Source organism: Fusarium sambucinum, chromosome IV (genome assembly GCF_050947815.1).
Source record: "Fusarium sambucinum isolate potato_lamoka chromosome IV, whole genome shotgun sequence".
In the NCBI taxonomy this organism is placed as follows: domain Eukaryota; kingdom Fungi; phylum Ascomycota; class Sordariomycetes; order Hypocreales; family Nectriaceae; genus Fusarium; species Fusarium sambucinum.
In genome coordinates this window covers 4,197,199-4,222,953 of record NC_139291.1, presented here as the reverse complement: position 1 = coordinate 4,222,953, position 25,755 = coordinate 4,197,199, and the positions used below count along the sequence as shown (strand labels likewise).

At 49.4% G+C, this 25,755-nt stretch overlaps 8 protein-coding genes across 8 annotated transcripts; 3 read left to right on the top strand and 5 right to left on the bottom strand.

Moving 5' to 3' along the window:
* Window positions 1-252: 252 nt before the first annotated feature.
* Window positions 253-2,063, bottom strand: FSST1_001402 (aldehyde dehydrogenase family protein; the record flags this gene model as incomplete). The annotated part of the gene is made up of 7 exons (XM_083227295.1): window positions 253-536; window positions 642-1,027; window positions 1,073-1,288; window positions 1,340-1,397; window positions 1,524-1,625; window positions 1,678-1,732; window positions 1,782-2,063. 7 exons carry the CDS (start codon window positions 2,061-2,063, stop codon window positions 253-255), a joined length of 1,383 nt encoding a protein of 460 aa, XP_083091584.1.
* A 326-nt stretch (window positions 2,064-2,389) lies between these two features.
* Window positions 2,390-4,066, bottom strand: FSST1_001401 (MDR family MFS transporter; the record flags this gene model as incomplete). The annotated part of the gene is made up of 1 exon (XM_083227294.1): window positions 2,390-4,066. One exon carries the CDS (start codon window positions 4,064-4,066, stop codon window positions 2,390-2,392), a length of 1,677 nt encoding a protein of 558 aa, XP_083091583.1.
* Window positions 4,067-5,477: 1,411 nt separating this feature from the next.
* On the top strand, window positions 5,478-6,611 carry FSST1_001400 (uncharacterized protein; the record flags this gene model as incomplete). The annotated part of the gene is made up of 1 exon (XM_083227293.1): window positions 5,478-6,611. One exon carries the CDS (start codon window positions 5,478-5,480, stop codon window positions 6,609-6,611), a length of 1,134 nt encoding a protein of 377 aa, XP_083091582.1.
* A 283-nt stretch (window positions 6,612-6,894) lies between these two features.
* On the bottom strand, window positions 6,895-7,596 carry FSST1_001399 (serine hydrolase FSH; the record flags this gene model as incomplete). The annotated part of the gene is made up of 1 exon (XM_083227292.1): window positions 6,895-7,596. The coding sequence occupies one exon, from the start codon at window positions 7,594-7,596 to the stop codon at window positions 6,895-6,897; it is 702 nt and encodes a 233-aa protein (XP_083091581.1).
* Window positions 7,597-8,418: 822 nt separating this feature from the next.
* On the top strand, window positions 8,419-9,732 carry FSST1_001398 (pepsin-like aspartic protease; the record flags this gene model as incomplete). The annotated part of the gene is made up of 1 exon (XM_083227291.1): window positions 8,419-9,732. One exon carries the CDS (start codon window positions 8,419-8,421, stop codon window positions 9,730-9,732), a length of 1,314 nt encoding a protein of 437 aa, XP_083091580.1.
* A 202-nt stretch (window positions 9,733-9,934) lies between these two features.
* On the bottom strand, window positions 9,935-10,656 carry FSST1_001397 (glutathione S-transferase family protein; the record flags this gene model as incomplete). Its single annotated transcript, XM_083227290.1, has 2 exons — window positions 9,935-10,543; window positions 10,603-10,656. 2 exons carry the CDS (start codon window positions 10,654-10,656, stop codon window positions 9,935-9,937), a joined length of 663 nt encoding a protein of 220 aa, XP_083091579.1.
* Window positions 10,657-11,497: 841 nt separating this feature from the next.
* On the bottom strand, window positions 11,498-12,757 carry FSST1_001396 (alpha/beta hydrolase family protein; the record flags this gene model as incomplete). The annotated part of the gene is made up of 1 exon (XM_083227289.1): window positions 11,498-12,757. One exon carries the CDS (start codon window positions 12,755-12,757, stop codon window positions 11,498-11,500), a length of 1,260 nt encoding a protein of 419 aa, XP_083091578.1.
* A 600-nt stretch (window positions 12,758-13,357) lies between these two features.
* Window positions 13,358-25,155, top strand: FSST1_001395 (putative hybrid PKS-NRPS enzyme; the record flags this gene model as incomplete). The annotated part of the gene is made up of 2 exons (XM_083227288.1): window positions 13,358-14,195; window positions 14,246-25,155. The coding sequence occupies 2 exons, from the start codon at window positions 13,358-13,360 to the stop codon at window positions 25,153-25,155; spliced, it is 11,748 nt and encodes a 3,915-aa protein (XP_083091577.1).
* Window positions 25,156-25,755: the final 600 nt, after the last annotated feature.

Genomic DNA, 25,755 nt, shown 5'->3' with positions numbered 1-25,755 from the left:
CCTTTGGCCCCAGATCCACCACTCTTATGTGAGGATTTAGTTCGCCTAGGTGCGAGATGAGATGGGAGTGTGCATTTTAGAAACTAACTCTAAATGGACATTCGTGTGATTTCTTGGAAGATTGTGGGTGAAACACTGTGCCATGAGATGTGCCAAGTTTCTCCATTTGAAGGATCGTGCATTCGGCTGAGGGGTGTGACATCTCATCTCAAGATGGAAACAAAGATGGAAGGAACAGGCGTAGGTCTATCTCTACTTGTACAGGTACGTAGACTTCGTCTGACAGAAGGATAGCAAACCCTGCAATCCATACTCAACGCCCAGTCCACTCTGCTTATGACCACCAAACGGCACATGAGGATCAGGGCGGGGCGGTCCGTTAATGTAGACATTACCAGCCTCAAGAGAAGACGCCACCCGTTTTGCGGCAGATATATCCCTGCTCCACACACTGGCAGCTAGACCACTGTTGCTGCTATTGGCCATGGACACAGCCTCATCGATGGATGAGAACTTGATGCACGAAACGATAGGGCCTGGTGAGACTGTGTTAGCCATTTCATAATTGGTCTTGGATGAGAAATCTTGATAGTCATCAAACATGGTTCCTGATGGGCCCATCGATGGCGTGTCTGACGTACCAAAGTTTTCTTGTTGAACGATGTCAGCCTCTGGTGGTGGGCTCTTGACGATGGTCGGCTGGATAAAGAATCCTTCCTCCGGTTCCGTCCGACCCGATGATAGCAGTGTACAGCCGGCTTGTCTTGCATCTACCAGCGTCTGTTTGATCTTGTCATACTGCACCTGGTTCTGAATTGGACCGATGCCTGACACAAGATCCTTGGCTGCCTCCGCTGTGGCCTCTTCGAGCTGAGCCACCGCCTCGTCGAAGATATCTTGATGAATGTACAAACGGCGTGTGGCGGCGCAGACTTGTCCGGCGTTGAACCATAGCCCTCCTGCGATCTGAGGGATAATGGCCTTGAGATCAACATCGGGAAGGACGACGGAAGCATTATTGCCGGCGCTTGTCCAATTAGTCTTGAGTATCGATGTTTGAAGAAGTACTCACGTTTCAAGAGTGATACGCTTCATGGTATCGGCACCATCTTTGAGAATCTGCTTTCCTGTAGCCGTAGACCCAGTGAATGAGATCTTGCAAATATCAGGGTGCTTGACAAGGAGAGGACCCAGATCATTGTCGCCGTGGAGAACTTGTAGAACTGATGGAGGAAACACTTGCTGAGCCAGCTCTACCAATTTGAGAGACGTGTATGGAGTGAATGGCCTTTGTTCAAGTCAGTGAGTTGGAAAGTATACGATTAAAAGGTTGATGTACGATGGTTTTAGAACAACGCAGTTTCCTGTAGCTAGAGCTGGTGCAATTTTCCCGATTGCTAAAGAATCGTTAGCCGATATAACCTCCAATGTAGTAGAGCTTCTTATGTGTACCAAGCATCAATGGAACTAGCAATTCGTATGATCAGCAAGCATTTTGTTACGAGGCCGCGAATATAACTCACAGTTCCAAGGACAGATCGCTGCGACCACCCCAAGAGGCTCGTGGGTAACGATGGCGGTTTTCTCACTATCTTCAATATTCTCTTCGGGAAGTTGGTATTTCGCTATCCAGGTCAGATTAATGAGTACATCGTCAAGATCAATTTTTGAACGAACATGGGTATCGCAGCCATTGTGCAGAAAAATAAACTTCGATTGCCGCTTTTTCGGCCTATACACTGTCAATATCCTAGCAAAAACGGAAAGAAATGGCTACTTACAGATCTACCACACTCCGTAGCAAGTAATTGACAAAAGTCACTCGCATGCGAAAGATAGAGGTCGGCAAAGCGCTCCAACAGATCTGTTCGCTGCTTGTAAGACGTCTGAGACCACTGGGGGAATGCTTCTTTGGCAGCGTGCACAGCATCTTCAACGTCGCTCGCAGTAGCTACAGGAGCAGGCCAAAGAGGAGCTTGATTGAGAGGGTTTGTACCCGACGTGGTAACATCAGAACCACGACGGTTACCGGCGATGATATTTCGGAAAGTAGTGAAGTTCATCTTTGACATTACACAGTTATAAAATCGAGTTGTTGGAAGACAAATATTGCAACGATCGAATGGGAAGTGTTTTATAGCCGAGACCGGTGCGCTGTGCTGACGACTTATAGTGGCAAAGTGCACTGAAGCGACATTTGTCTGGGCCTGAACGAGCCCTAAGTCTACTGGAAGTTACTGGGTCAAATGACAATATGAATCGCATGCTTCCTGGAATTGCCACAGCAATCATGATAAAAAATGGTAGTTGACGATACAAAGAAGATATAAACAAGTTTAATTAAACACTCATGAGATATACAGAAATACTATGTGCTGTTCTTATTCCATTACTCTCTGACGACGCCCTCTTCACTCGACTTGATCTGACCAGACTCCTTGTCCTCCTGCAGTCCAAACTCGGTGTTCAGTTCATCGCGAAGCGCCAGTGAACGAACAAAGAAACAAAGCAAGAATCCTAGCAAACAGAAAGCGATGGAGGTCTGCCAGACAACCTTGAGTCCATTCAAATACACCTGTACCACTTCGTCCTTGAGCCGCGGGGTAGACTGAAGGGTCTTGAGAAAGTATTGAGTGGCATGTTCATAAGCACCACCATCTACAAGAAGGCTTCTGACTCCTTCATCAGAAATATTGGATGCTGCGTGATTGACGTGATTGTTGAACACAGCAGCTGGAATTGCAACACCCCAGATCGATCCAAAGTTGCGGATAAAGGTCCATGCTCCAGTGGCTGTAGCCACATCTGAGTCAGGAAGACTAGCCAGAATTGGAGGCAAAGTACTGGTAAAGACAAAACCAGTGCCGAATCCAAACAGAATCTGGAATCCAACCCATCTTCCGGTGGAGGAATTTTCATCGAGAAGAGTGAAAAGGCCACATGCAATTGACATGAGGACAAACCCGGAGAAATGCCAGATGCGATACTTGCCAGTCTTGGTTATGGTAATACCAGCAGCGACACCTCCAGGAGCACTAGTGCAGGCAATAGGGAATAGCATGACTGCCGAACGGGTAGGACTAGCTTCTTTGACAGCCTGGAAATAGACTGGGAGAAAATAGCAGATCCAAAAAAGAAGCAAGCTGTGAATGAAGCTGATGATGAGCAACGTTGATGATGTCCGATTGCCAAACAGCCTGAGAGGCATGGTAGGTTCCTTCAGCCATGGCGCACCTTGGTAAGCGAAAAAGGCAGCCAGAGCAACAAGGCCTATGACAAGAGGAACAATAGTCTCCCAGTCTGACCAAGCATGCTCAGAACCACCCCAGCTTAGCGCAAGAACAATGGAGGTGACAGATCCGATCAATAGGACACTTCCTCCCCAGTCAATTCTGGCCATCTGCTCCTTGAAGGTGCCAGATGGTGGGCGAGTCAACTTCAGGAACAGACCCAGTGCGACGAGGGCAACGCCAGCGATGGGAAGATTGATGTAAAATATCCATCTCCAAGAGATATTCTGAGCAAAGGCACCTCCCATGACGGGAGCGACAACTGCGGCGATTGCCCAAACACCACCGATGATGCCAGCGTACATGCCTCGCTCTCTAATGGAGACCATGTCGCAAACGACAATTTCCGACATGGTGAGAACGCCTCCACCGCCGATGCCCTGAACAGCGCGACCGCCAACCATCATGGCAGTGTTGTGCGCACCACCACAAAGACCGCTGCCGAGAGTAAAGATACAAACAGCAATCAGAGTGAGGCTACGACGTCCATAGATGTTGGCTGCCTGGGCAAAGATGGGGATAGTGGCTGTCGAAGCCAGGAGGTATGAGTCAATGATCCATACGTAGAGAGAGTCGGAGCCAAGGTCAGCCGCGATAGTGGGCAAGGCGGTAGAAATGATGGATGTGTCAAGGGCGGCGAGGAATGTAGTCAACGCAATGGCGACAAAGATGAGCCAAAACCGAGCACCTTTTTTACCCGATGCAGCGCCTGCTGGTGATGTTGATGGCGGTTTCTCTGGCATCGGGCTCTCTACTACAGGCGAGGAAGTAGCCATATTGGAGTATGGAAATACTATGCAGTACCAAAGAATTGAAGTCAGAAACAATGAGATCTTCTCTTGATCTTGGTTAAAGTAAAATAAAACAGTATAGTGGTAAATGAGTTCTATAATTGGATTGCTGTAATGTCCTCTCCGTGATCGTCCGGTAGAAGAGTGTACAATAAGTCAAGAACACAACGCCGATCACTACCAACACTAACCACAGCCTTCTCCAACATAATCTGAGCCATAATTAAGTGGCACGATTTTCTGACACGATCATCGGATGGTTCCACGTAGAAATCCTCTACATCAAAAAAAGAAACATGGCAGTAAAAAATGTAGAGGGTATTCGGAAGCTTTTAGAAGGAATCACTGCCACCTCGCAAGGGTGTGTTGACCATTGGCTATCAACATCTTGTCAGCAATCCTACAGATCCTTCGGCAGATTTTTAGCTAAATCCTCCGAAATGATGCCATTCAAAACCATCCGGACCTGCATATCCACATCGAAATTACCGATCTTGTCTTACATGACACGAGTTACCCAAAACGGCTTCTCGTTGATCCAGCAGGGGAGAGTGTCTGCTCCTACCACATATCCCTACCACATATCGAGGCCTACAATGTTACCCAAATCCATTCAGAAAGCTCTGGAATGACAAGATGGCACCACAATAATGCACTCACCTTGATCTGTTTTGGCCATCAAGGTGTGTACATGATCTTACCCCACAAGCATGAAGATCCTTTTCCAACCCCAAGTGCAGTCGCCCATCGTACCATGACTGTCAAACTCGAAACACCTTGAGGCTCAACTGTTTAACCGTATGCAAGTTCAATCCTTTGACTTGTGGTGCGATGCTGTTCCAAAGATTGTCTTGTATCAATTTGGTCGCTTGCATTCGTTGATGAGGACGTTTGTTGATGTCCTCGTACGAGAGTGTGAATATTTTTGTTTAATTCCGTGGAGATTAGCGACAACTACTACAGTGATACGATGCTCGAGGGGCTCTCTTAGATATTGTTTCTGATATGGCTAAAGCGCTTAGATAGCAAGTCGTAGTGTTTGTTTATCATAAAAATTTCAAAGACCTTTTCTGAGAATTAATGATCGTCTATTGAAATCCTGCCACTGTTCAAACCATCATCTTTGTGACTTCAGAAACTACCTCAGTATCTCTAAGTAAAATGGTAATTCTACCTCCTACTAAATCATGATGGTAACTAATAATGATTCCAGGAGCAGTCAATTATTGCCAAACCTGTGTTCAGCAAGAGCAGTGCAAAACTTGCGAATGCTCTTTTTGCAAAAGATGATGTATCCAAACAACTTGGACTCCTTCTTCCTGCACCAGCAGGTCTTCAAATTGAGAGCTTCGAAGACATCGATCTCTACTGTGACCGCAAGACACTTGTCGTTGCAATGTGCAGTGGAGGGTTGGACAGTACATATCTCATCTATCGCCTTCACAAACTCGGCTTCTCAAACATCCACATCGTCGTTGTCGATGTCGGTGGGGAAATCGATATGATGACACTGGAGACACTTGCCTCGAAGTACAATACAACCTTCAAGTGTCTTTCTGGTATCAAGCCATTCGTCCAGAATGTCGAAATGGCTGTTCGTGCTCATGCCATGGCGTATGATCTGTACCCCATTAGCAGTTCTTTGAGTCGTCCTGTCATTGCTGGTCTTATCACCAACTATGCGAACAGGGTCGGTGCTGGACTACTGCTTCATACAGCCAACCTTTCTCAGAATAGTCTGCCGAGGCTGAATCAATCTATTCAAAGAAATGGATTTCAAGGACCTTTCGGAAGTCCCTATGTGAAGTCGACGATTTCAAGGGATGACAAGGCATGGGAACTGGCCAATGCAGGTTTTCCCAACATGGCACATAGAAAGCTCAGTGGCGATGAGAACCTCTGGTGTCGTGAGTTTGAGAACGGTTCAGCAGATGATCCCGAGGACTTCTCGGTCCCTGACAATGTCTGGGATTGGACCCGAGATGGCAAAGCTTACAGCCCTGAGAAGATCACACTTGAGTTCGTGGATGGTCTTCCCCTCGCCGTTAATGGTATCACATACTCCACGGAAGACATGATCCCTCTACTTAACCATATGGTTGGGAAATTTGGTCACGGACGGTCTGTCGGCCTCGAGGCTATAGCCACTGGCCAAAAAGTCTTGGAGTTGAGAGAAGCTCCCGCGGCGACCATTATCATGAATGCACGACGTCATATCGAGACAGCTACATTGTCAACCGAAACCTTGAGACACAAACGTAATCTTGAGGAGCAGTGGGTTGATGAAGTCATTGCTGGACGTTGGCAAAGCAAGATTCATCAAATGTGCGAAGCTGCTATCGTAGCTGTATCGGTAGGCGTGACTGGTACCGTCACTTACGATATCAGTCATACACGACTGTTCCCTTGTTCTTTCAAGGCAGCAAAACCCTTGTATATCTGTGATCGTGATGCATGGGAGCACGAAGCGGCCCTTGAGAGTTGCGCCAAGACTACCGATGTCATTCGCTTTTTGAGAAATATTGCTTAACAGGCTTCAGACAAATATTATTAGCACATAATACAAGTATCTTCACTATTCCTACCTATCATTGTCATCTCTGCGTGTGAATATGTTATAACTACTCTCAAAGCCTTCCCTAATCATCTTATATATGATACTGCAACATTAAACGAACTTCCTTAGAAGGAATCATTTGACGATACTAATGTTGAACTTTACACGTACTGGCGCCTTGAAAAGGACTACTGTTTTTATAGTGAACTGCTTCATTCTGTCTATGGTAGCTATCTAGATAAATGCATTCCCAAACTTAAATCTCAATCGCGGTCGCGTTTGAAATTGGTCGCTTCAGTTTCCAAAGATTCGACACCTTTTTCCTGTTGGTCCCTCTGTATACCATTGAAATGACATCTGCAATCTGCTGTGTCACACCAAGGCTTGTGGGCATATGATGGCCACCATCGAACTTTATCACTCTCCTAACACTCTGTTTTGTGCAATGACTCAACAACATCTCGCTCTCCTCGAGATATGGATCTGAGAGACCCTGGATATGTACAGTAGGGATCTTGATCTCTGGAGTCTCAGAAACGAAAGGGGGAAATGTGCCACAGAAGAAGACACCAAATAGGTTATCATGTGTGAAGGGGTGTTGCTGTTGCTCAAGCAGAATGCTGGCAGTCGCACGTGCACCTTGTGAGAAGCCAAGGATACCGGCGAAAGGCCCATGTTGCATCATGAAGCTCTTGATGTAAGCAATGGCATTGTCTTCTTCGAGTCTCTTGTCCTTTGATGACAGTGTCTTGTCATCGCTGACCCAACAAGAGTATGGTCCGCAGTTCTGAAAGTAGGGAAGGATGCCTGGGCCGGGGGCACTGTCTAGAGGAGCTTCAAGATAGACAAGCTGGAAACGGTTGCTCAAGGCGCATTCTAACTTGGCAAATTGGGCACGCATGATACGAGATGATGCGCCGCCGCCGTGTAGGCAGAGTAGCCGTGGGTAATGAGACATTTCTGGGTGTGATGAAGAGTGATGGGACGTTGGGTGACGGAAATGGTGTAAAGCCAGAAGAGAAACTTAGGTATTGATACGAAGGGCAGATTAAGAGATGGATATTTCATTTGGGTCTTGCTTATGTGCAATGATTAACCAGTCTCAGTAAGGGCCCTCTTACGCTACTGCCTAAGACAGGCTTCACTGCAAACAAGGTAGCCGAGATATTATCGTGCCGTTGAGAAATTCCTGATTTAGATTATGGTCCACGGACTAAACCGCGGCAGCTACCTGAAACGTAACACCCGTCGGCCAAGACGTTCGATGGCAAATCATTCGAAGGATCTAGTATGGTTCGAAAAACATGTTGGCTCTCTTGTCAGGGCGCCCAGTTTCGCTTTTTCCAGTTTAGACGAAGCGCGAGAATGGGCGAGGTAGAAACATCCATCATGTTCGTTATGCTACGTAAGGCTGAGCCCCCCTCCCCCTGCAAGCGTCATTCCACTTTCTAAGATAAGATCAAAAGTAAAAGTTATTGGGGGGTGTAGGTAGGCTCAAGATCCCGAAGGATTGCCTTGCATCGAAGGATGATATCGTTCGATCGAAATTTCCCACTCATTAGCCAGTGGGCTAGTACTGTCTCGAAGTAGAAACAAACTTGTTGAGAGAGTCCTTTCATATCGGAGACCTCCATTGACCTGTCGTAAGAAAACGAAATAAAGTGTGCATGACCGCCCTGCTCATGCAATCGCAACAGATCATCAAGCCTGACACTTGCCCCTCAATCTACTCCTTTTGGATCTTTCTTCGTTCATCTTTTACCCAAACGAGTCTGCAGCTATGCTTGCTGATGCAACCATCTTGGCCGTGTTGCTCGGGGCTCTTGTTCCGGCACATGCAGCCGCTTTGACGTTGGAACACCGCTCCCCTACCTCTGGTAACTCGGTTACAGTACCTGCCTATTGGGACGTGTACGGCTATCTGTTCAATGTCACTGTCGGTTCGCCTCCCCAGGAACTTACGATGCTGAGCGACATGACATGGATGGCACTCTTTGTGCGATCTGGGAGATGTCTCGGCCAATTCAATCCTGATCTCTGTGCGGGGCAAGAACAGCCATTCTTCAACGAGCATGACTCGGAATCGTTTAGCAATGCCTCCTTTGCTCAGACGACGTGGCCCATTACAGCCTTTTCGCCCAACTTCACCGTAGACTACGGGCGAGATGAGGTGTGCATTGGACATCTCTGCAACGGCGATACACTTATGCAGGTTTCCAACTTTCCGTATCCTGCGAGTGTCGTGCCTGCAGTCCCGTTCGGTGGCATCTTCGGCTTGGCTCCTCCGCCATCCAAGCGGGCCGAAACATCAGAACCTGCCAACTACCAAGCATGGCAGGAGGGCAACATGGGACCCTTGGTTGGCTGGCACACGTGCGCCACGTTGGCCTCAACGTCGAGCTGCCAAGGAGGTGATGCTCAGCTCGTCTTTGGGGGTACAGATACTACCATGTACGATACCAAGCAGTTGCATTCCTATGGGATCCGGAACCCAGAATGGCTCAGCGACGCGTTCTACCCGGTTACGCCCCCGCGCAGTAACTACTGGAGTACTCCGCTTACGGGCATGTGGGTCAAAAGCGATGGAAAGAAGTCAAAGAACTTTGCTGTTCCTTTCAAGGCTGTCAAGGGTGGTAAAACGACACCCCCCCTGGCTGTTGTGGACGAAGGATCTGAAGGACTGGGTGCTCCACTCTCCCTCAACGGTTACAAGTACCTCGTCAGTAAGACGGGTGCCAAGCCGGCCTCCACCGCTGTCATCGAAAAGATCCTAAGCCAGGGATCAACTGGATACAACACCGACATGCAGGACTGGTACACTCTATCGTGCGACGATCTGGGCAAATATCCTGATCTCGTCTATGAGCTTGATGGAGGGAAGAAGTACACGATCCCTCCAAAGGATTACGTAACGCGTTTGGAGAACATGCCTGGCTCTGTCTGTTATCTCAATGTTAATGTGTGGAAGTATGGGCGCACGAGCGCTGGAGACGCCAAGGTTGTTCTCTTAGGTAGGGCCTTTCTGAAGAGGCAGTATCTTGTGCTTGATTTTGAGGATCGCAGTTTTGGTCTTGCGCCGCTTCGTAGGAAGTAATGTTTTTCTCTGATTCTTGTCTTATAATTACTGTTTGTACATAGTTGATCAGTTTTGTTGTCCATCTTACATCATATACTACCGAGTCATATCTTCTCTTGAATATTTGGTTCACACTTTTAATTGCTATTAATCGAATTGTTATGCTATTGCAGAAGAAATCTGTACATCTTTTGTGTACCTAGGTAGTTATAAGCAAGACTTATTCACCGCCAAGACGCCTCTTCTCAATCAGGTTAGGCTCTCCAAATACCTCCTTGACGTCATCATTCTCAATCGTGCTCAAATACCAAGTCAAAACATTTGGGAATTGCTTCCTCATAGGCTCATCGACAACATGCATGAACCCCCACAGAAGGGATGAAGCGCCAGTCAAGTCAGCAAGCGTCAATTGGCTCCCGACAAGTCGAGTGCCAGACGACAAGTGCCTTTCCAGCACAGTCAGCGCGTATTCCAGACGCGTCAGTGCCCTAGTCTCAGTAGATTGGTCAAAGGGGGCTATTCCTACTCTCCACATAACAAGGTCCAGAATAGCTGGGTAAACCTCATCAGCGAAGAAGGAAATCCACTGCTGAATCTTTGCTGATGTCACAGCGTCCTCTCCAAGGAGTTGACCAGCACAAGGTCCGGATTGGGAAACATATCTGGCGATCGCGTCTGACTCAGCGAGACAGAAACCGTCAGCTCCCTCGAAGGCTGGGACTTTACCAGCTGGGAATTTAGTGAGAAACTCAGTAGACTTGTTAGTCACAAAGTGCTGGTAAGGAGGAACTTCGATGTCGAGGTCGTTGAGCTTAGCCGCGGCCAGAATCTGTATAGGGTAACCTCAGGTTAAACGAGAACAGTAGGAAAATAGGAAGGGAGATTCACCTTGAAGACTCTGCCATTTGGCATAAAAGAATAAATTGTTCCAAATGGTGCCATAGTGTCTGAAGTGTGTAATATGTTAATTGTTTGTGAACATTCGGAATGCTCGAGAAGTAACTAAATGACTTGAAGACTCAACTATTCCAGAGTGCTTTAACTTGAATTGCATCCTCACAGTCTTGGCATTTCTAAAACCCTCCGACCTGGATCCACCATCAGATGATTAACAGTGCTTGTCCTCAGCCCTGCAGCGGTATCCCTGAGCCTCTATTCATGATTCACCCCCTGTAATGTAGACACCCATGTTCATCTACACCCAGTCACTAGACTAGTCACTAACTACCCGCTGTGAAGATCCTACGAACCAACACCCACGTACCTGCATGGCACGCCATTTCCATCCTTCGAATAATTGGGCCGTATGGCTGAATCTGGTCTTCCGTATCTGTATCTATCCTGTGCTTAACCAAACAGATTGTTTCTGATCCCCTTACCCCAGCATGCTTCCATACCAGCGGCAGGTAGATATCTCGCTAAGTCTCCACTTGTCTCGGATGTGCGGGTTCCATGACAGATTCAATCTCGGATACACGTGGCTACAATTGAAAGTCAGCATTGGCGGTCGCTTTTGTCGTAAGATAATCAAGGGATGTGGGATCAATTTAGCCGGCGCGTTTAGGTAAACATCATTATTGACAAGGTAATTCATTCCTCAAGCGCATAATTCTATACTATTTGGGAAGAAGGATGAGACAGACCCAAAGTGTATGGGCCTAAGACATCATATCTTACAGTCTGCATGGGTACTTAGTGTCTGAGAACAAGTTCAGGCTAAACATAGAGTAAGATTGAAAATTTCTAAAATAGGTAACTCGTCACAACAACTGCCGATCAGCTTTCATAGCGCGTCCCGCTTGATCCTAAAAGTGCCGTCCAGCCAGGAGAACATTTTCTGGTGAACCACAGCCAGAGCCCCAATCTTAGCCTGCAAACCACCGCCCTCCACTCCCTTGCCAATCCACAAGTGCTTATCATTGGGTCCCAAGGAGGTTAGCTCCTCGAAAATAGGGTTCGAGTTCAAGTCGGGCGTGAAGTAGAACGAATCTGCTGCGCCAGTGATCAAAGTGGGACACTTGATCTTGGAGAGGTAACCGCCCTTGAGTGATATCTGCTGCATCACGCGGAGGACATCAGCGGGGGTATCTACCCCAAAGACCCATTTTCCGTGACCGAATTCCCATGCAATCTGGAAATTGACGGCAGTGAGGCGGTCGACGACCCAATTGAAGACGCCATCGCTTAGCCAGCCGGATACCCACCCGTTGATGAACCAGGGTGGCATACGACTACGAGTGATCTCAAACAGATCGTAGGGCCCATCACAAGAGACGCATGCCTTGATACGGGGATCGATGGCAGCACGTAGTGACAGATAGCCGCCCAATGAGGCTCCAAAGATCGCGAGACGATCAAGATCCAGATCGTAGTCAGCAGCGACTTCATCTGTGACGAAGTCCAAGACCTGGCTGACTACCGATTCCCAGTCTGGTCGAAGGCTCAGCTTTCCCACTCGCAGAGGAAGACCTTGGCCAGGACCATCGAAGCTGAAGACAGCATAGCCTCGAGGCAGGGCACCAGCAGCACCGTAAAAGTAAAGTTCTTCTTGGGTAGAGTCAAAACCACCCGTCTGAAGAACGAGCGGGATCTTGCCAGGTAGTCTGTGCTGGGGAGCAGGGACGTATAATCTTCCCGGTAGTTTGATGTCTTTGTCATAAGGAATGTCGAAGTTCTTGACAGTGGCATCTAGCAATACCCATCCTTTGTCGAAGGCCTCAACACTGGCCTTTGACGAAGATAGGATTCGTGGATCATTGGGAGTGCAATGCAGAAGGAACTCGCTAGCACGCCAGTAGTTGGCTGAGCGGATGTAAGCCCAGCATGCTCCTGTCTTGTCACCGACAGCAGCAGCTTCCTCAGCTAGAGCCTGTGCCTTTTCGGCTTGTTCTCTCCAGGCCTTGTACCAACTCTCTGGGTCGCCATCTTTGATGCGACTAGCAGTTGTGAGGCATTCTCCAACTTCGGCACCCTGAAAGGGAACAGTGCCAAGGAGACGTAGGAACTCGAAATTGAAAAAGTCAGAGGGAAAAACTTTGTGCATGATGGGCAGTTGCGAGAGACAGCGAATTCGAGATAAACTGTGAGGTATCGTGAATCTGAGGGCGAATGCAAAGTCGTCAACAACTCCATGAGTACGGTACGTAGATGTAGTCAAACATCGATGATGAGCCGCAAACACGAATAGACTGTTTCGGCATATTACACGGCAAGCTAGCATCTGATGATAATGCCGGCTTGTCAGATCCTACGGTCAGCGCCGCCACCCGGTGTGTGCCAGTAAAGTACGATCTTTGCTTACGGTGTGAGGATTTCATCGCCCCATTCAGAATATGTATGGAAAAGAAAGAGGAATAGGCCAGAAATCAAGTAAAAGAAGAAGGTGTTCATGGGTGTTGCGAATCCTTCAGACGTGCAGGATCCCCACCCCTGTCTGACCCAAGAATCCACAGAAATACGGAACAAAGACTACGTACTGTCAGAGTTACTGATTGGTGACGGCCGGTGATGCTTCGAATTACACTTATACGATCGAGCCTGGAGTCAATCATCAGAGAAGCTCTTCAGCATTCATCGTTATCCCTCTATTCAACATTCAGTGAAGACTATCTTCAACATTTTCTGACTATAAGACTCAACCATAATGTCTAGTCAATCTTTAACAAAAGAACCTATTGCCATTATTGGCACTTCCTGTCGCTTTCCAGGCGGCGCCAACACTCCCTCCAAACTATGGGATCTTCTCACTGAGAAGAGAGACGTTCAATCACACATCCCTCCTGAACGTTTCAACGTTGATGCTTTTTACAGCAGCAATGGAGACAAAAACGGATGCACCGACGTAAAGAAGGCGTATCTGTTGTCCGAGGATATTCGTTTGTTCGATGCCTCGTTCTTCAAGATCAACCCTCGTGAGGCTGAGGCCATGGACCCTCAGCAGAGGCTCCTGCTTGAGGCTGTATACGAGGCGACAGAGACAGCTGGATTGCCCATGGAGGATCTGAAAGGAACTGACACTGCTGTCTACGTTGGATGTATGACCGGAGATTACCATGAGATGCTCATGCGAGATCCTCAGGATATGCCCAAGTACATGGCCACTGGCACAGCTCGCAGCATCCTCTCCAACCGAATTTCTTATCTGTTCGACTGGAAGGGTCCTTCGATGACTATCGATACAGCCTGCTCTTCCAGTCTTGTCGCGGTCTATGATGCAGTCACGGCCCTCCGTAACGGCGTCTCTCGCATCGCCTGTGCAGGAGGTGTTAACCTTATTCTCGGTCCTGAAATGATGATTTCAGAATCCAAACTGCACATGCTTTCCCCAACAGGCCGAAGCAAGATGTGGGATGAATCAGCCAATGGCTACGCTCGAGGAGAGGGTGTAGCAGCCCTCATGATGAAGACATTGTCGCAGGCTTTAGCCGATGGCGACCATATTGAGGGGATCATCCGAGAAATCGGAGTCAACTCAGACGGACGTGAGTAGTCTGACCATGAAGATCTTGAGATAAGACTAACCGCTTTGTAGGCACCAACGGAATTACCCTTCCCAGTCCTGATGCCCAAAAGACACTGATCAGGCAAACCTACAGAAATGCTGGTCTTGACGTCTTCAAAGATCGATGTCAGTTCTTTGAGGCTCATGGGACTGGTACTCCCGCAGGAGACCCTCTTGAAGCTCGCGCAATCCAAGAAGCCTTTTTCAGCAGTGGCGATATCGTCAATGAGCCCATGTATGTAGGCTCTGTCAAGACAGCCATTGGCCATCTTGAGGGATGCGCCGGTCTTGCAGGTATGATCAAGGCTCTTGAAGCTGTCAAGAGAGGCATCATCCCACCAAACCAGCTCTTTGAGAACTTGAACCCAGCCGTCAAGCCTTATACGTCTAACCTGAAGCTTCCCGTTGAGTCACAGCCGTGGCCCAAATTGGCTGTGGGGTCTTCCAGACGCGCCAGTGTCAACTCCTTCGGATTTGGTGGTACAAATGTTCATGCCATCATCGAGAATTACGATAATGCATCTTCACAAACATCAGTCAACGGTGTTGTCTCTACTCCGCTCGTTCTGTCAGCGAACAGCGACCTTTCATTGCGCGCTCAGATCTCTCAGCTTTCTCAGGTCCTTGAGAATGCGGAAAGCCACCAAGTTGAGAGTATCTTATACACTTTGGCTCACAGACGCTCGCAACTTCCCATCAGGACTTTCTTTTCCGGGTACGACTTGGAGAGTCTCCAAGAGAAGTTGAAGAGTGCTACGGCAGAGGATGCTGTTTTGCCAACCGCCAAGCATGACGTCCCACTAGGCCCAACTCCGCGCATCCTGGGTGTCTTCACCGGCCAAGGTGCTCAGTGGCCTGCTATGGGAAGGGAGCTCTTGAAGTCCTCGCCCTTTGCCAGGAGTCTGATGGACACTCTTGAAGAGTCTCTAGCCAGTCTACCCGAGCCTCCTTCCTGGACGCTTACCGAGCAGATCATGGCCGACAAAGACACCTCCCGTCTAAGCGAAGCCGCCATCTCACAACCTCTTTGCACCGCTGTTCAACTCATGCTTGTCGAGTTATTGCGCAAAGTCGGCGTCAACTTCGATTGTGTCATCGGTCACTCCTCTGGCGAGATTAGTGCTGCTTATGCTGCTGGATTTCTTTCTCTCCATGACGCTATCAGGGTCGCGTACTTCCGTGGTGTCTGTGCAAAGCTTGCCAGTGGAACAAATGGAGCTCCAGGATCTATGATGGCTGTCGGTCTCTCTTACGAGGAAGCTTCAATCTTCTGCGAAGAGAACTTCAATGGGCTCGTTGACGTTGCTGCGAGTAACGCCCCGGCTAGCACCACACTCTCGGGAGACAAGGCAAGCATCGAGGAGGCCAAGGCGTTGCTGGACCAACGAGGCACCTTTGCTCGTGTTCTTCGGGTTGATACTGCCTATCACTCTCACCACATGCACCCTTGTGCTGAGCCATATCTTAATCTGCTTCAGTCTGCGAAGGTCAAATCTCTCTCTGGCAATGACGCTTGCGAGTGGTACTCAAGTGTACTGGGTGAGCGCATCGATGCCTCGCTTCATGGTGAAGCATTGGCTGGCGAGTACTGGGTTGAGAACATGATCAACCCTGTCCTCTTCTCCATGGCTTCAGAACTTGTCGCAGGCGCTACATTGCCTTGCAATATCGCTCTGGAAGTTGGACCTCATCCTGCGCTCAAGGGTCCTTTCAACCAGACCTACAAACGTGCCACGGGATCTCAACTGCCGTACCAGGCTACTTTGTCTCGAAACATCCACGATGTTGCTGCCTTGAGCGATACTCTCGGCTTCCTCTGGTCTCACCTCGGCAAGAGCTCTGTCAATTTTACTTCTTACGTTCAAGCTTTTACTGTTTCTACCAACAGAACTCTTACAACGAGTCTTCCTCCTTATCCTTGGGATCACACACAGTCGTTCTGGAGGGAATCCAGAAAGTCCCTCAAGTACCGACAACGTGCTCACCCACCTCATCCTCTACTAGGAGTGCGATCTGTGGAGGATCCAGGCGATAGCTTGCGATGGCTGAACCATCTACGCCTCGAAGACGTGCCCTGGCTAGATGGCCACAAGGTCGAGGGTCAGGTTGTGTTACCAGCCGCTGCCTATTTGGTCATGGCTATGGAGTCCGCCCCTGCTATAGATGAGACTAAGGAGGTTCAGCTTGTGGAATTGACTGAAGTCCACATCATGAGTGCCATTCAATTGGGCCAGGACTCACAGGCCATTGAGACTGTCTTTAACCTTGAGGTTGGAGACCATCAGTCTAGCTACGCGACCGCTACATGGTCGTTGTCCACGCCGTTGCGCGATGGCAACTGGAAGTGCAACGCGAAAGGCCAACTTCGTGTCGAGTTTGGCTCTACTCAAGGTGCTTCTCTTCTTCCTACACGAGTTAAGCCTATCGCATCTTTGACATCCGTGGATGTTGAGAGGTTCTATAGCTCATTGACAAGCATTGGTCTTGAGTACACCGGCGAGTTCAAGCACCTCGACAGCATTGAGCGACAATTGAGTTTCGCATCAGCTCGCGCACGACAGATCGCTCCCGACTTTGCAGCAATGATCCATCCTGCGCTTTTGGACTCAGCGTTCCAATCCATCTTTGCTGCTTACTGCTGGCCTGACGATGGAAGCCTTCAAGCACCATTTGTCCCCACCTACTTCCGCAGTCTTCGCATTGTCAACGCAAGTCAACTGCGACATGGCGATGAGTTGGTTATTGACTCTTTCTTGACTAACACGAATGACCGCGAGCTTACTGCAGACATGGATGTATTTGAGGCTAGCAATGACAAGCCGGTGTTGCAACTCGAGGGATTGACTTGTACATCCCTCCTCCGACCTGGTCCCAGCAATGCGAAGGAGCTCTACACCAAGACCGAATGGGAAGTCGACATCTCCAGTGCAATTGCAAGTGCGGAAACAGAGGAGGCGGACACGGTATCTGACCTGGAACTTGTCGATCTCTGCGAGCGTCTTTCTTACTTTTACCTGCGAGAACTCAACAACGCTGTCGGCCGCGATGAAGTTCCCAAGTTTGATTGGCACTACCAGCGCATCTTTGAGTGGATTGACCACCTCTTCCCTTCGATCCAATCCGGCAACCATCCCACAATCAAGAAGGAGTGGTCGTCTGACTCTCGCGATTGGCTCATGCAGCAATTCTCCAAGTTCCCCGGTCGCATTGATCTTCAGCTTATCCAAGCTGTGGGCGAGAACCTTCCTGCGGTCGTCCGCAAGCAGACTACTATGTTGGAACACATGGTGAAGGACGATATGCTAAACCGTATCTACAAGTATGGTCTTGGTTTCGAGAGGGCCAATGTCTACCTTGGTCGCCTATCTAAGCAGCTTGCTCATCGTTATCCCCGAATGAACATTCTGGAGATTGGCGCAGGTACTGGAGGTGCCACGAAGGGTATTCTCGAATCTCTTGGTACGACCTTTGAGAGTTACACATTCACCGATATCTCCACTGGCTTCTTTGAGGCAGCTGCCGAGACCTTTGACCACTGGGCTGCCAAGATGATCTTCAAGCCTCTGAACATCGAGAATGAGCCTACAGAGCAAGGATTCCCAGAGGGACACTACGACTTCATCATCGCGTCCAACGTTCTTCATGCCACCAAGTCCCTTGAAGTGACCATGAAGAACACCCGCAAGCTTCTGAAGCCTGGTGGTCAGCTCCTTCTGTTGGAGGTCACAAGTGACATTGTGCGAGTCAAGCTCATGATGTCCGGCCTTTCGGGATGGTGGCTTGGAGGTGACGATGGACGTCGCTATGGACCGACAATCCCCGTATCTCAGTGGGATTCCTTGTTGAAGCAAACCGGCTTTTCGGGAGTTGACAAGACCGTCAATGACTTTGTGGACGACAAGAAGTACATGACCTCTGTTATGCTGTCGCAGGCTGTCGATGACAGAACGCAGCTTTTGAGGCAGCCTCTTGCTACTTCTGGAGACTGGCTCTCCTCCCACTCCATCACCATCGTCGGTGGCAAGTACAAGGATATGTCAACCGAGATGATGAAGCTTCTCACCCAGATCAGCGGTATCCCCGAGAATCTGATCAACTGGGTTGAGAGCTTTGAGCAGCTCGCGTCATCTGACATCCTTGTTCGTTCAGCTTTGGTACTGGAAGACCTTGACGAGCCCATCCTTAAAAACCTGACCGATGACAAGCTCCGAGGAGTTCAGAGGCTCATCAATGAGTGTCGCCAAGTGCTTTGGGTCTCAAAGGGATGTCAGCGAGAAGATCCATATGCCAACATGTCTGTCGGCATGTGTCGTAGCTTGGCTTCTGAGTACCCCCACATCAATTTGCAGCACGTCGACATGGAAGGTGATGTCACCGAGCATACTTCATCCCGTCTTGTGGAAGCATTCCTTCAATTGATGTACCGAGGATCTCTCAAATCTGATGACATTGTCTGGTCTATCGAAGCCGAGTTGATCCTCCGGGATGATTTATGGTTCATACCACGCGTCAAGTCCGATCGGGCACTCAATGATCAACTCAACGCGAGTAAGATGACTCTTCAAACAAAGAAGACTCTTACTGGCGACACAATTGAGATCCAGCAGAGACGTAATCAGTTTGTCCTCGTCGAGCCAGTTCCTTGCCTTTCTCTTTCCAGCTCTTCATCGCCGGTTGACATCACTGTCACACACTCTCTTCTTTACCCGTTCAAGCTCGGCCAGAAGTCTTCAGGATATCTCTGCCATGGCTACACAGATAGCGAACCCAGAACGCGAGTTCTAGCTGTATCTGGAACCAACCGGTCTAGAATCTCTGTCCCTCCGTTCTTTGTATGGGATCTTTCTGCCAGCGATGGTGAGCCCTCTAGCCTTTTGCACAAGGCGGCGTTTACTATCGCTGCTGAGAGGGTCTTGGGAGACGTGGAAAGTGGCTCAACCGTACTGATTCACGAGGCGGATGGTTTCATTGGAGCCGCTCTTCGGCGGAAGGCTGCGGATCTTGGCCTTGAAGTCGTGCTGACCACATCTGACTTTAGCAAGGCCAAGTCGGGCGATGTGACCTTTGTACACGCTCTAGCACCTGAGCGCGTGATGAAGCAGGTCATCCCCAAAAGTACCAAGATGATTGTAGATCTCTCTGGTAGAGATTGCGATACTACCGGGTCTCATTTCAGTAGATTCGTTTCGCCCTATTCCAAGGTTGTTCAGCTGCAAGATATGCTTGATAGCCAACCCCAAGGCATTGAAGACCCAATCATTCACGGCGTTCGTGACGCAATTCGCTCTACCCTCAACGTGGATGAAGTTGCGCCAGTCACTACGATCACCGATGTGGCCAATAAGCCGGTATCTATCAAGGACTACGCCACTGTGGTTGACTTCTCCACGGACTCTGCGATTCCCGCTGTGATTCAACCTCTTGAGGGTGCTTGCCTCTTCCGATCAGACAAGACTTACCTTCTGATCGGCTTCACTGGAGGTCTTGGAAAGGCTCTCTGTCGATGGATGGTCTTCTGCGGCGTTCGTCATATTGCTTTGACTACTCGTAACGTTGATGCCATCGACAAGGTTTGGCTCGAGGAGTTGCGATTGCAGGGCGCCCAAGTCAAGCTGTTCCAAGCTGATGTCAGCGAGAGGGACGCATTGACAAAGGTCTACCAGCAGATTGTCGAGCAGATGCCTCCCATCTGCGGTGCTGCCAATGCTGCTTTGCTTCTGTCTGATCGAACTTTCAGCGAGCTCAAGGTCCAGGACTTCCTTAAGGTCTTTGGACCAAAGGTCAAGGCTACCCAGAACCTTCACGACCTACTCAAGGACCAGAAGCTCGACTTCTTCATCATGTTCTCTTCTTTGGCTAGTGTCGTCGGTAACCGTGGTCAGGTCAATTATGCTGCCTCAAACCTGTTCATGAGCGCTATCGCCAAACAGCGTCGTGCTCAAGGTCTTGCTGCCTCTGTGATGCATATCGGCATGGTTCTCGGTGTTGGCTATGTGTCTTCCACGGGTGCATATGAAGCCACTCTCCGAAGCTCCAACTACATGGCCATCTCAGAGACTGACCTCCGCAACATGTTTTCGCAAGCCATCCTCGTTGGTCAGCCTGACTCCGTCCGTGGCCCTGAGCTCATTACTGGTCTCAATCGATACAGTCTCGAACCCGATGCCCAGAAGTACTTCTGGCGGGACAACATGCGCTTCTCACACCACACACTCGAGGAGGAACGTCAAGAGCGTTCTTCCTCGACCAAGGTGTCTATGTCTCAACGTCTTGAGGAAGCCAAGGATGCAGCCGAGATCTTGTCAATTGTTGAGGAAGAGTTTTGCACCAAACTCGAACGTATGCTTCAGGCCGAGGCGGGGTCCATCAAGACTTCTCAGTCTCTCTTAGGTCTGGGCGTCGATTCTCTCATCGCAGCTGAAATCCGATCGTGGTTCTTCAAGGAGCTCGACATTGACACTCCAGTCCTGGAGATTCTCAATACTGCTTCTATCTCGGAGCTTTGCTCTACAGCTGTCTCTAATTTACCGTCTGTTTCTGGACAGCCCATCGAGTCCAAGACTGAGGTCACAAAAGAGGCTATAAAGTCCCTCGATACCGTCCACGCTTCCACGACGGTCTCATCAGCACTGCCCACCGAGCATGAGCCTTTCACCCGGCCCAATTCCACTCAAGTCACCACGAGTGAGGCTGACTCTGAAGAGAAGGCTTTGTTTAAGCCTACTGTCATCCGAAGTGGTCCTCTGTCTTTCGCCCAAGAACGTCTCTGGTTCCTCCAGCAATTCTTGCAGGATACCACAACCTACAATGTCACCATGCACTACCGCATCAGTGGCCCTCTACGCTTGAAGGACCTCGGTGAGGCTTTCCAACAGGTCATTCAGCGCCACGAGACTCTTCGAACGGCTTTCTTCATTGACACAGAGACCGATCTTCCTAGGCAGGCCGTGCTGAAGCATTCCCCCTTCAGCTTGGACGTCAAGCACAACACTACCGCCAAGGCTGAGTATGAGGGTATGCAAAAGATGACTTATGACCTCGAGAAGGGTGACGTGGTAAGAGTCGTCATTGTTCCCAACTCGGACGACGAGCACGACCTCATCTTTGGCTTTCATCACATTGCGCTCGACGGTTTTAGTGCACATATCATGGTGCGGGACTTAGCCATGGCTTACTCTGGACAAACACTCAAGCCCAAGGAGCTTGGCTATCTCGACTTTGCTATCGCACAGAAGGCGGCCAAGCTTCCAACCGACATTATCGACTACTGGAAGGCTGAGTTTGAGGATCTCCCACCGACACTACCCGTGTTCGACTTTGCAGAGACGAAGATGCGTATTCCTCTGACTGACTACACCACACGCGCGTATGAGAGGACGCTTCCTGCCGAGGCGGGCGCTAAGACGAAAGCAGCTGCCAGAGATCTCGGAGTGACTCCCTTCCACATCCATCTCGCGGCTCTTCAAGTTGTACTTTCCGATCTCGCTTCTACTAATGATGTATGCATTGGTATCACCGACGCCAACAAGAATGATGCTGCTTTTATGGATGCAGTCGGCTTCTTTGTCAACCTGTTACCCTTACGTCTTCAGTCACGAGCATCGCAGACACTAGCTGGATTGGCCTGTGACGCGAAGACCAAGGCCAACCATGCCCTTGCCCGTTCGCAGATCCCCTTCGATGTCCTTCTTGACGAGCTCAAACTTCCCCGATCCACAATGCACAGTCCTTTGTTCCAAGTTGTCCTCAACTTCAAGATGGGTTCCACTCAAAAGGTACCCCTCGCAGACTGTCAGGCACAGCTTGTCACTTTCAAGGACGCGAATAATCCGTACGATCTGACATTCGATATCGAGACTTACAATGATGGATCTACCTCTATTGTTGTCAAGACTCAAGAGTACCTCTACACTCAGAGTGAGCTTGGGTTCATTCTCGATCGGTACACGGATGTCCTATCTCTCTTTGCCAGTGAGTCTTCGCAGACTCTTGGTCAGGTTTGCAAGCCTTCCACCTCCCAGATCCAAAAGGCTCTGAGCCTCGGAAAGGGTGAGAGGATTCCATCTCCTCGCTTTGGGACGCTGTCTCACTACTTTGATGATTGGGTTGAGAAGCAGCCCGACGCTACTGCACTCAAGACCGATGGTGGTAAGGCGTTGACCTATCGTCAATTGAAGGGATTGGTTAACCAGATTGCGGCTACCTTGGTCGAAGATGGCGTCGCCCAGGGCTCCAAGGTTGGTGTTTACTGCGAACCGAGCTTGTACATCTTCGCTCTTCTTATGGCTATCTCTGAGGTCGGCGGTGTCTACGTGCCACTTGACGCTCAAAACCCGATCAAGCGTCTTCAGCTCATCATTAACGACTGTCAGCCTGACGTAGTCGTGATTGACGACTCGACCAAGGACTCAGCACTTGAACTGGAGACGGCTGCCAAGTTCGTTAACATCTATGCGATTGACCCGACTTCTTCAGACACACCCGAGATTGAAAACCGTTCTCAAGGCTCAGGTATGGGTTACATCTACTACACCAGTGGAACAACCGGCGTGCCCAAGGGTGTCGCACTCACTCACACCAACTTGGTACATCACATCGAGAGTTTTATCCACTACACCAGCTTGAGGAAATGCACCATGCTTCAACAAGCTCCTCTTGGCTTCGACATGTCGCTCACCCAAATGTCGCTTGTTACCATGCTTGGAGGAACTCTTATTGTTGCTTCAAGTGATACCCGCAAGGATCCCATGCAGATCGCCCAATTGATGCTCGCTGAGAAGGTCACGCACACTTTCATGACACCTACGCTGGCTTTGGCAGTTATTCATCATGGGTATGAGTATCTGAGAAAGTGTGTCGATTGGGAGTTTGCCTTGCTCTCTGGCGAGGCAGTTCGCGCTCACGTCCCTCCCGAATTCAAGCGCCTTAGGCTCAAGAACCTCAGCCTGCACGATGGCTATGGACCTACTGAGATTACAATCATCAGTAGTTGTGGGCTAAACGAGCTCAGCGACAACACCCCTCATGACACACGAAATCCAAGCATTGGTCTCGCTCTTCCCAACTATTCTTGCTACATCTTGGATGAGAACATGCAACCTGTCCGACCTGGGTTCGCCGGCGAATTGGTCGTTGGTGGTTGCGGTATCGCCATTGGATACCTGAACAGGGAGGATCTCACCCAAGCCAGGTTCCTTCGTGATCCATTTGCTTCGCCCGACGATGTCTCTCGTGGCTGGACTCGAATGTACCGCACTGGAGACAAAGCAAGGTTCCTTCCTGATGGACGCATTGCTTTCCTTGGTCGCATCGCTGGCGATTCTCAGATCAAACTTAGAGGGTTCCGTATCGAGCTTGAGGATGTCGCCAACACCATCGTCAAAGCCTCGAAGGGTGTCATTCCCGAGGCAGCAGTATCCTTAAGACAGGGCGAGAACGGTGATGGGGACAGTGCATTCCTAGTTGCTTTCGCCATCATTTCTGAGGCCCATTGTCCTGCCGATACCAAGGCCTACCTCAAGCAACTGCTCAAGGAGTTGTCTCTTCCTCGATACATGATCCCCGCTAGGATTGTCCCCACCGACAAGCTGCCCATGAACGCCTCTGGAAAGCTGGATCAGTACGCGCTCGATGCTCTTCCCGTACCTCTTGATGACGATGGCATTACAGAACCACTCTCTGAGACTCAAGAGAGACTCAAGTTGGGATGGCTCAAGGCATTACCACCTGTAGCTGCAGATGCTACTATTGGACCTGATACCGACTTTTTCGCTGCTGGTGGTAACTCCCTTCGCATCGTCACGCTGAGAGAGCACATCTCTCGCGAATTTGGTGTTGCTGTTTCTGTGTTCGATCTCTTTCAGGCGAGCACGTTAAGCGAGATGGCTTCCAAGATCGACGGGTCCTCTGAGATCATCGATACGAAGCCCATTGACTGGGTCGAGGAAACTCACATCGACTCAACTGCCTCACTCATGGAGTCGCCAGTATCTCAGAAGTCAGACGAATTGCACGTCGCTCTGACTGGATCCACTGGCTTCTTGGGTCTCTCCATCCTCAAGTCACTCCTCGCCGATAAGCATGTAGCGAAGGTGCACTGCCTCGCCATTCGTTCCTCGGCCAAACTAGACTCTATCCTCTCTTCTCCGCGAGTCGCATGCTACCAGGGTGACCTATCTCTTCCTCGCCTTGGATTGTCTGAGGGACAATTTGACACGCTTGCCCAGTCTGTCGATCGTATTATCCATAATGGTGCTGATGTTTCGTTCCTCAAGACATACCAGTCCCTTCAACGTCCCAACGTCGAGGCAACGCGGGAACTTGCACGCATGGCAGTCCAGAGAGGAATTCCGTTCCATTTCGTCTCTACTGGTGGTGTTGTCAACCTCACTGGACAGGACGGCCTCGCCGAGGTTTCTGTTTCCGACTTCAAGCCACCCGTTGATGGATCATACGGTTATGTCGCTTCAAAGTGGGCTTCAGAACACATTCTAGAGTCTTATGCAAAGCAGGGTCTTCCAGTCTTCATCCACCGTCCAGCCAACATCACGGGAATGAATGCGCCAACCCATGACTTGATGCAGAACATTTTCCGCTACTCGGCTGAGACAAGCTCTCTCCCAGAACTGTCAGGCTGGAAGGGCTACTTTGACTTTGTACCTGTCGAGAATGTGGCTGAGGGCATTGTCACCACAGTCAGGGAAACTAGAGACGATAAGTTGGTTTATCGTCACCACTGCGGTACAAAGAAGATTGCCGTTGATGATCTGAAAGGTTATTTTGAGACGCAGCAGGGCAAAGCAATGGATACAGTCAGCGTCGAGGAGTGGCTGGATCGTGCTAAAAATGCCGGTCTTGATCCTTTGATTGGTACTTTAGTGCAGAAGACGCTAAGCCAGGGCAAGGGTATTGTCCCCTGGCTTCGAACAGGTAGTTCATAGATGCTTTTCTTTTTGGTACTGGCGTGAGGCTTGTAGTTTAGGGTTATCCATTAGTTCAGCACTATGCATTTGTTGCGTTCGGCGTATGATCATTACTCCCGTCTCTTTTTCGCTAGACCAGATGCATGTCTCGTCTGGTGTTTTTATTTTGGTGTCTGTGGAGGGATTACATCAAAGAGTACTAAGACCTGCTCAGTTTGTCTCTCTTGACTCCAAATATTCATGTTATGCAACATCATTTGGTTTTGTTTTTAAATCGTATGCCTATAATTGTATTGGATAGTAAGCAGCAAGTGCATTTTTATCCCCTAATGGCAGAAGCGCAAGGCAGAATTCTCACAATATGAGTTCCCAGGCTGGACAAATAGCACAAGGGACAAACTAACGAAGTAGCCCATATGAAGGATCATTATGCATAGAGGTGATTCATGAGGTCAAAGGCGAACTTTATTGTTCAATGGTAGGCAGTGAATTTTCCTTCTAATGATCATGGTAGCGGTATCTCGTATCAACCTGCCTAGTTGGATTATCGCCGTGACTATGCAACCTCACTAGGTGCGGCACAGCGATGAAAATAAAGTCAGAGGAGGCTGTGCCATT